This window comes from Cajanus cajan, chromosome 4 (assembly GCF_000230855.2).
Source record: "Cajanus cajan strain Asha chromosome 4, NIPB_CcT2T_4, whole genome shotgun sequence".
NCBI lineage: Eukaryota > Viridiplantae > Streptophyta > Magnoliopsida > Fabales > Fabaceae > Cajanus > Cajanus cajan.
Genome location: NC_138520.1, coordinates 63,641,003 through 63,651,018, shown reverse-complemented (window position 1 = coordinate 63,651,018; position 10,016 = coordinate 63,641,003). Strand labels below are relative to the sequence as shown.

Genomic DNA, 10,016 nt, shown 5'->3' with positions numbered 1-10,016 from the left:
CCCCCCCCCCCCCCCCCATTTGCTCTTGTATTTTGCTTTCTTTTAATAATAGTTCTTATGATGTGTAGTATATGATTGTTGTGTGGCAAGATGTTAACCTAGTTAGGATCCTCCCTCACATAATAATGTTGTCACACATCTACCCTTTTTAAAAAAATGTACATATATAAAAAAAGAGATTTAATTATCTTGATTTAATAAAATGCGTAAGTTATAGTAAATCTTCTTTGATATAAGTTTGATTCCCCAATAATAAAAAAACTACATATACACGTATAGGTGTAAATATGAGGATGAGTGTGTATTATAATTCTCATATCATCACCAATATTCCTAAATTTGGCAAATAATTGCTGAAGTATATATTTAAACTAATTTAATAATAATTTTTTTTAGTATTTTTATAATTATCCATTAGATCCGGATTTAACTATCCTCCATTAAATTAAACACTTCGAAATATACGAAACAATAGTACTATTTGTATATATTTTTATTATACCGCTTCTTTGTTGACTAATTAAACAAGAAAAACGTACATTATGCAAACACGTTAAAACAATATCTTTTATTTTCCAAGAAGAAAAAAAAAAGTTATAAGATTCACTTCGTTTGACTTATGAGAGTTTAGAGTCTACTTACCCAAAGTCCAAGGTTAAGTATATCTTTGATCTATGCCTCACGCACGCTCCAAATACATTGAAAAGTTGACTTAATGCGGGTCGTCCACCAATTTTGTCGTTATAGTAAATAACCTGTAAATTCACAAGTTATACGAGCCATGCAATGCAACCTTTTCCTTTTCATAAAATATATGTTTATTAATGAGTTTTGGAATAGTATATGTTGAAAGTTTTACATTCAATTTTTATTGTCGTTAAAGAAATAATATATATATATATATATATATATATATATATATATATATATATGTTCATGTAACCATGTTGTAAGAAGTAAAAAATTTGAGGCAGCTTAATAATGAAGCATGGATCGACCACAACTCTCATTTTATGCCATTGTTTACTGAAAACCTACCCATAAAAAACAGAGCATCATTTCCCTTTTTTCCGTAGTTATTTGGGACAACCAGATGCGTACTTTGATAGGCGCGTCTATCTTAGAGCCGAAAATGAACAGAAGTAATTTAAATACCCAATAAATTCTCAACTGTTCAAGCACACGGAAGCCGGCAAAGACATTTTTCATTGAGTATAAGCAAAATCCCGAGTAAAGTTACCAAAAATAAACTACAACGACAGATTCATAATAACATTTTTGGGAAAGGGAACATAGGAGATGAGCACCTTTCTCCATACTAAATAATCGCTCCATCAAGGAAAGCCACATCAAGCTTCAAATGATGTTGCCGGTGCAATAATAGCTTCAACACATAGAATGTGCAAAATTGTTCTTTTACAAAACCAAAGCCTAGGCCAACCCCACTGCATGCTTATTTCTATTTAATCTTGCCGTTAATCTTGTTCTCTTTTACGCAGGTTTTGGTAAATCACTAAATCCAAAATGCAAGTGTCTTGACTGAACCACACTTACGTATAGTCACCGTGAATATCATTGAAAACATTAGAACTTTCGAGAACGGTTTTCTATCTCAAAAATACCAAGTGACAACACTGCCGAAAAAGGGTATGTAGAAGTGGAAGGTGTCTACAATTTTCGACTACGGAAATTTTGAAATTTATCTTGCAGTCATGGAATACAAGAAAGCTAATGTAACGTTTGGTTGGGACCATAGTCTGTAGTGAGTCACATGAAAAAAGTTCGATTAATTGATATCAAGGGAAAGAAAAAGCACTCCATCGTGTTGTTACTCAAAACTACAACTTATGACAAGCAGCAAAACCAGGTGGCACGAGCCCACCTTGCTACCACTTTTGCAGGATCGCATATCATGCCAAAAATTCAAGTTAAAATGCTCCCAAATTACAACCCTCACACCAATCAGCCACCCTTTTGCAGCATAAAGACAGAAAAAGAAAACACGGCGTGTCCAAAGGTAAAACCAAAGCACAAAACGCCCTGGTGCCATATACCAATCAACCCTTTTTCTGGCAATAAAGGAAAAACACACCACCATGAACAAACCAGTGCCATCAGGCATCAACATAGCCATCATCATGTATATGTTTAAAAATTAAAATTCGTGTTTATTAAGAGTAACTGAAGAAAGAACTGTAAAAAAGAAAAGATCCAGCTGCAGGTGCAGGTGCAGGTGCTTTTATCCATCCAAGTAACCAACCAACAACCATGAAGAATGAATACATAGGCAGAAGCATGTGTGGTTTTACACAAACAAATGCACCAAATGTAACTAACTAACTAACCAACCAACAGCATCAAACCAAAGAACACCACCTTGAATTCTTTCAATACAACCGAAGTACACTTCTGGCAATGGAATGTGCCTGGTTGGACCTCCCTTTCCCAGACCCGTTTCTCCGGCCACCCAGGTAGAGCCTCAAGAGACCATTGTTATCGATGTTATTCGGCGGCGAGTACCGCGCACTCCGGTTCCTCTCCAACCCAACAAACTCATCCCTCCCCTTCCTCCCTCCAAGCCCAAGCCCAAGCCCATTCCCCTGCACATCACTCTTCCTCATACTGACACTCCCAAACCCTCCACCCCCACCATTCCTCCAGCTCACACTGCTGTTACTCCTCAACATCTTGGGATTATTAAACCCACCCTTAACAACATTAACATCCCCATTCCCTCCTCTGTACTCCTGCCACGACTCCGAATAAGACCTCTCCACCCCATTAGAGTTGCTGCTCCCATTGTTCCCATTCCCGTCCTCTTCCTTACTCCCTCTCCGGTGAATCAACCCCCATATACTCCAGGCCTTGCTCCACCGGCTGGAGGACTTCTTGGCCCCTTTACACTTGTCAAAAGGCTCAACACCATCATCCCTCATGGAATTGGAGTTAGAATCCCTCAGAGGATTGTGCACATAATCAGCAGAAGCAGCCGGTGTAACCCTAGCATTGGCATTGGAAACAGGCTTCAACTCGTCCATCTCAGCAACAACAGCAGCAGCAGTCCTTCTGATGGAACTAGACCTATCAAGACTCTTCCTTCTCCGCGTGGTGGAGTCAGAATAATACTCCTTCGTCTGAGCAGAGCCACCAGGGAGATTCGGATTCGGATTGGGATTGGGATTGGGATTGGGATTGGGATTGAGATTGAGATTGAGATTGAGAGTGAGAGTCTCCTCAAGCTCTGGCTCCTCCACGGGGATGAGGGAATCGGTTCTGAGGACATGAACGGGTGCGTCTTCCACCATGGTAGGCATCCTCGGAGGAACCGCGAAAGTGGACGTTGACCTCGCCATGAGGTAACCGTCCCAGGAGGCGCGTGGCTCCTCGAAATCGAAGGACATTCGCGCGGCGTCGAGGGAGAAGCGCGGATCGGTGTCGCAGGAGCGGCGGCCGAAGCCGTAGTCGGCGATCTCCGACTGCGTCTCCCGGAATTGGCGCGCGATCGGCTTCTCGACCGGGAGCAAGGTCCCCGAGCCGACGACGACGCCGTTTCGCTCGCGCTTCTTCATCTTCTGCTTCTGCCTCCACTTCTGAAGCTTCTTGCTGAAAACCGAGGCCGCGGACCAGAAGCTTCCTTTGAAGTCGCGGCCGGTGGTCTTCTTGGCGTGGGAGTCCAGATCCATGTGGTCCTTCATTGCCTTGGGTGTTTCTTCTGCTGCCACGTCAGCTTCGGGTTCAGGTATTATCTCTGGTTCCTCTTCTACTATTTCGGACACTCTGTTTTCGGTGTTGGGAATGGTTGCTTGTTGTGGTTGCGGTTCGGGGGAGTCGTGAGCCCTAATGTCGTTTGGGTGGTGGACGACAATGTTGGGTTGTGGGTCTTGGTGAACGACGGAGGAGGAGGAGGGGAGGTTGCGCGTTTGGACTTCGCCTTCCTGGTTGAAGAGGGAGAAGAGGGTGCTGCGGCCTCTGACGTCGCAGGATTTTCGCTGGGGCTCGAAGAAGCCGGAGAGGGCCTCGTTTTTGGAGGCGGAGAAGGACTTGGTGCGGCGGAGCTCCGGGAGGAAGGAGGGGGGGAGGGCGGAAGATGGCCTTAAGGGCGGCGGCCGCGGTGGAGGAAGTTGGCGGCTTGCGGGCGGCGGCCGAGGAGGAGGAGGAGGAGGAGGAGTTGGGATCGAGCACCGCCAGGCGCTCGCAGAGGCATGAGGGGCAGAAGCCGGTGAAGTTCTCCTGAGGGTGGCGGTCGCAGGAGGTGGAGGGGCGGTGCGGTTGGAGGAGCTGCGGCGGTGGTGGCGGTAGCGACGGCGGTGGGGGCTGGTTAGCGGGATTCATAACCGTGAATAATGGTGTTTGATGGTTGAGAGTGTGGTCATGTTCCACAGGAAGAGGAAAAGGTGTGAGTGTGTTTGTTTCGTTTGTCTAGAGAATGGAGAATGGAGTGTGGAGCAGAGAACGGAGTGGGTGTTTGTCACCGTCTCTGTGTGACAGAGAAAGGAGCGAAGGGAAAGACAGAGAGAGAGAAGGGAACTGTTTGGTTCCAACGGACACAGAGAAAGTGAAGTGAGAGAGAGAGAGAGAGAGAGAGAGAGAGAGGGAGTGTGGGAAATATAAAATGGAAAACAAAAACGAATACATACGGGGATTATTTTATTCTTATTATTATATTATATTATTATATTGCTTAAATTAAAAGGATACTAAGCAAAATATATTAATCATTAAAAAAAATATTTATTCATAATTCATTGCGAGTTACTATTATGTGATTAAAAATATTAATTATTAAGAACAAGAAACTAAAATAGTCAATGAAAATTGTACGTTCTAAACTGCAAGTTACTATTACGTAATTAAGGATTTAATTTTCATTAAATTCATGTAATAATAATATAATAATAGCAATAAATAAAATATTCAATGAAATTAAACTTACGCAATAAGTGTTTCGTCTTTCTAAGTAAAAATATTTTTTTAAAAAATAATGTGTTTTCAAAAGAAACATTTGCGGTATTTTTTAAGTGAAATTAAATTAATTTGAATAAAATTAGTTTGATATCATAAAAAATAATATATGTTTTATAAAATATTTATTTAAAATTAACATTTTAACATGTGTAATATATAAAGATAATTATTTATTTTATATAATTAAAATTATAATAAATAAATATTTTTATTATATATTAAATTATAATTAAAATTTATAATAAATAAATATTTTCAATATATTTTACACTTATGATAAATAATTTATAGTGACATAATGTTATTTTTAACTATTGCTAATTTAAAAATATATAAATAATATATTTAAAGAAATTTTATTTTATTTTAATGTAAACATAATCATCACAGTTTATCCACTAAAAAATATGTAAAGGTAAAAATATTAATAACAATCACCAACATGTAAGTCATACACAACATCACCTAATGGATTACACTTTCTACACCACAATAACTCAACATGACATCAAACAAGTTGAAAAAACAACCAATTTAAGCATATTAAACTTACACCACAATCATGTCATACAACATATAACATCATATAACATAAGAACAATCACCAAAACAATACACCTCAATTGATATTTCTTCACGCATTCTTCTATAGAAATTTCCTACACTAAGGCGAAAAGTCTAAGTAGCTTGATTCTACCAAATCAACTAACTTTTTTGCACATGTTAGATAAACAAACGATTGGGATACCAATCCCTATACACGATTTCTTGGATGTTATTACTTAAACTTAAAAAGTCTAATACCATTGTCGGGTATCATATAGCTTGGCTATGAGTGTACCCCGATCTTGGCATACATAAATCAAGTCCCCTATGAAATTAGCCCACTAGCCTTACAATACTACGCACCTCTATAATAATCAACTAAAGATTTTAACCATCAACTTCATACATTACTCTAACATTAACTAAGGACTTAGAGAAGATTCAACAATCTACTCCAAGAGATCATGCCTACTTAATAAGAGTTTTTCAACAACTAGGCTCATAGAGCACTACACCAATATCCACACTATAGGATATCAAACTTTCAAAAATACCTTCTCCTCTAGTCCTAAGTCATGCAACATACCAAATGCCTAAAATATTCTCAACATCACACCTTAACAATTCAATAATAATATCATTTATAGATATATTATCCTAGATCAATATATATATATATATATATATATATATATATATATATATAATCAATAATCACCTATCATCACACAACATGCAATAGATTCACCTCACTTATTCATGTTCACCATATCATCAATCAAACAACAAGAAATTCTAAAGTAAATTGTACCCGATGCCACACACCTTGCATCTGACACTATTGAGTTAGGGAACTCTCTACCTCATCTACGCCTGATGTCACTCAAGCCACACCTAGGGTGGATAAGGTAGGGAACCTTTGGGGCTCCACGCCTGACATGGTAAAACACATGCTCAACCCCAAATCAAGTAGAGACAAGTTTTTCTCCTCATGTTTGGCATCACTCAATTAGCACTCGGCATCAGTTCAAGTAGAGTCAATTCTCTCATCACACGCTCGACACTATTCAAATTATGCTTGACGTGACCAAGTCAAAAGCTTTTTTCTCATCACGCTCGACACCACCATTTCAGCATCCGATGTGAGTAAGATAGAGACCCCTTCATTTGAGCCACGATTGATGCAATGAAGGTGCGTCCGATGCAATGATGAGTTATACACTTGCAGACTCGCGAATTTGGTTCAAACCACCTAAAATCCAAAAGATACCTACATGTTTTGCAATATATCATTCAAGTACATCATCAACATCTCATTTTAAATCATAATAACAACATGCGACAACAATTAAGACCATTCACCAAATATTCACCTCCATAGCTCAAAACACCAAAACTCAACCCTTTTGTCATTCATTCCAAATTTAACCAATACAATCATATTTTGATGACAATCAAACAACATACAATTTATATAATCAAACATCAACAAGATTCTAGCTTCTCTTTCCTCAACTCCAAGCATAAGAGAGGGAAAAAGGAAGAAGGAATGAGCTTCTCCGAGAACTCTACATGACCCCCCTGAAGCACCGATTCTCAGTTCTACGACTTTGAATTACTAACATGGCAATTTAAGATCTCTCAAAAGGATTTAAAGATTCGTTGTGAAAATCAGAAGAAAGAAAGTCACCTTTTGATTCTAAAACATCTCACTTTACTCCCTCTTCAAGATTCTCTATGAAAATAAGTTCATGAGTCTCAATTTTCATGAAAAGAAACATTATATATATTCAACTCATAGTCAAATTGGACTTCTATACAAAGAAACCTTCTAAACACTTAAAATTCCACAAGAATTCTTTAATTTTTAGAGTCTTTCAATAACACACATCTAAACACCGTAACACATAATTATTAATAAAATTACAATAATTAACAACAACATACAATGTTACACTTTATAAGAAGAGACTATTTTTAAAAAATGAATATAAAAAATTAAAAATAGTGAAGCGTTTAAAAAATTAAAAAATATTTTAATTTATATATAAAGATTGATATATGTAAAAAACTATAAGGATTACGTAAATTTTTAATATATTTTTTATTTTAGGTGTGTGTTCTTCCAAATTCTAATATATGTATCTGAATATTTTTAGTGTTTTCCCCTTTGTGTCTATTATCAGTAGTAGTTCAACAAGGAATATTTAAATGAAAAATACTTAAACTACTTTTAAGTTAAATAAGATTAAATTTATATTATGAAAAACAATATATATATATATATATATATATAACGTTTATATATAATAATATTATTGTTCTTAACTTTAAATTGAGTCGTATTTTATCTGATCTAAAAAAAATTAATAAAAAATAATATTATTTGTCTTAGATAAGACTGTCTTAATAAAAAAAAATTGTCATTTAAGTGCAAAAAAATAAATTAAATCGTATTTTTATTAAAATTATATGCATGGAACTAGAAAATTTGATATTGCGTAATTTTTGAACAATTTTTTTTTTCTTGGGTGCTTGTTCTTCGTATGTATTTGGCGTGTCTAATGTTAGACGAGGAAGTTCAGCATTTATTACAGACGATATTCTTAAATATGCCTCATATAATATAATCCTTTTTATTCTGTTATTCAATGAATGTCACGTTAAGTATATGAGTTATTACTGTCTTTTATTATATGTTATTAATAGCTAGGAATTGGAAGTTTCATTATTTTTATTAAAAAAAAACTAATGATAATAAATGGTATTTAAATTAAATTTTAAATAAATAATCAATGTCAAGTTGTCAACCAATAAAGGAGTTTGAAATAAGTTAAATATACTACCTATTTAATTTGTAACTGTTGTTTAAAGTTTTGACAGACAAATTAAAAATATAATAACTTCACTTTTTCTTTTATGAAATACTTTTTTGATAGTTATAAAAAGATTATTATTACTTTAATTTTTGTGTTGATCTTTAAGGTGTAGTTTTTTTTTTTGCCATTGTTAATAAATTTTTTTATAGTGTCAATTAATTAAAATAACTTTTAAAATAGTTATTAAAAAAGTTAACGACTATTGTAGAAAACAAAGTCAATAATTTTATCATATATGATAATTTAATATTAAATAAAAATATAAAAAATTAATAATGTTATTTTTTATTGAATTTTTTTCTAAATGTTTATATATATATATATATACATATGTATATATATGTATATATATTTGATAATTAAGCTTCTTAAAATTTCAAAATAAGTGATTATTTTTTAAATAAAATAAAGGCACGGTGTAATATGAAATTTGTCGGCCAAAATTGTTTATGAAAATTATTGGCGTCATTTCCAGCTATAGTTGTATTCTTTAAATTGTTATTTTCATTCATTAAAATAAAGTCATGTTTCATCATGTACGGATTCATTCTAAAAAATATAGTTCTTTCAATTTAGGAAAGCTACTATAATCAAGTAATAAAATATATTTATAATTTTGATCTATCCTATATTTTAGTATTCTATTAGTGATTGATAATGATAGTTTAGAAAAATATTAAATATGGAAGTAGAAAATTACTTTTTTTAGTACAAGGGATATTTTTTGGTAAATCGTTGTGTTATTAAGAATTGCTATTTGTGCCAATTATATATGTACGTGAACTACGTTGATGTAAGATATGCATGGATGTTTATTTGATCAAGCTTTCATGTTCTTTCAGGCATAGATCAGTTATTACTCAGACCGGCCAAATGGTCAAAGCCAAAAAAACGTGTAATTTGAATTTGATGTTTGGAATTATTCATAGCCTTATTTATTTATTTTTTTTTTAGATTTTTATACCAGTGTGGTAGTTAAACTCGAGTAATATATTAGACTATATTATTATTTAAAGAATCAGATTTTTTAACATGATACTATTATATCCCCACTACATGATGTAAATGAAAGGTAAATATTTACATTATGTAATTTTTATCCTATGAAATAATTTTTAATAGGATTATATATATATATATATATATATATATATATATATATATATATATATATATATATAAGCTTTGCATGAATATTACTTGAAGTAATTTTGTATATTTATTATGTACCTTTTCTTTCTTAAGAATTATAAAAGTCGATTTGTAGAGATTATCTTCATCTTTTTCTTTTATCTACATTTTGAGTGAGAAAAAAGAAAAGAAACACATTCTTTATTATTATTTTTTATATCTCACATTATGCTCTCTCTCTTTCTTTTTCTCGTATTTTTTTTATCCATCTTTCACTTTCCTTTTTCTCTTTTTCTTTTTCCTGTTTCATGCTCCTTTTTGTTTTTCGGCTTTCTTTTTCTCCATACGACTCCCAACCCTCGTCCCACTTGGTTGTGCTTGGTAAGCAAACAAACTGTGTTTCCATCAGTATCCCAAACACAAAGGTACATAAACCAAGCCCCACCTCACAGCATAACCAAAAATAGTTTTAAAGTGAAACGGAGTATGATGCTT

At 34.4% G+C, this 10,016-nt stretch overlaps 1 protein-coding gene across 1 annotated transcript; it reads right to left on the bottom strand.

Moving 5' to 3' along the window:
* Positions 1-2,097: 2,097 nt before the first annotated feature.
* Positions 2,098-4,619, bottom strand: LOC109815068 (protein OCTOPUS). The gene is given in 2 exon segments (XM_020379659.3): positions 2,098-4,071; positions 4,073-4,619. Coding segments are annotated over 2 exon segments (1,944 nt in total). The 5' UTR covers positions 4,333-4,619; the 3' UTR covers positions 2,098-2,387.
* Positions 4,620-10,016: the final 5,397 nt, after the last annotated feature.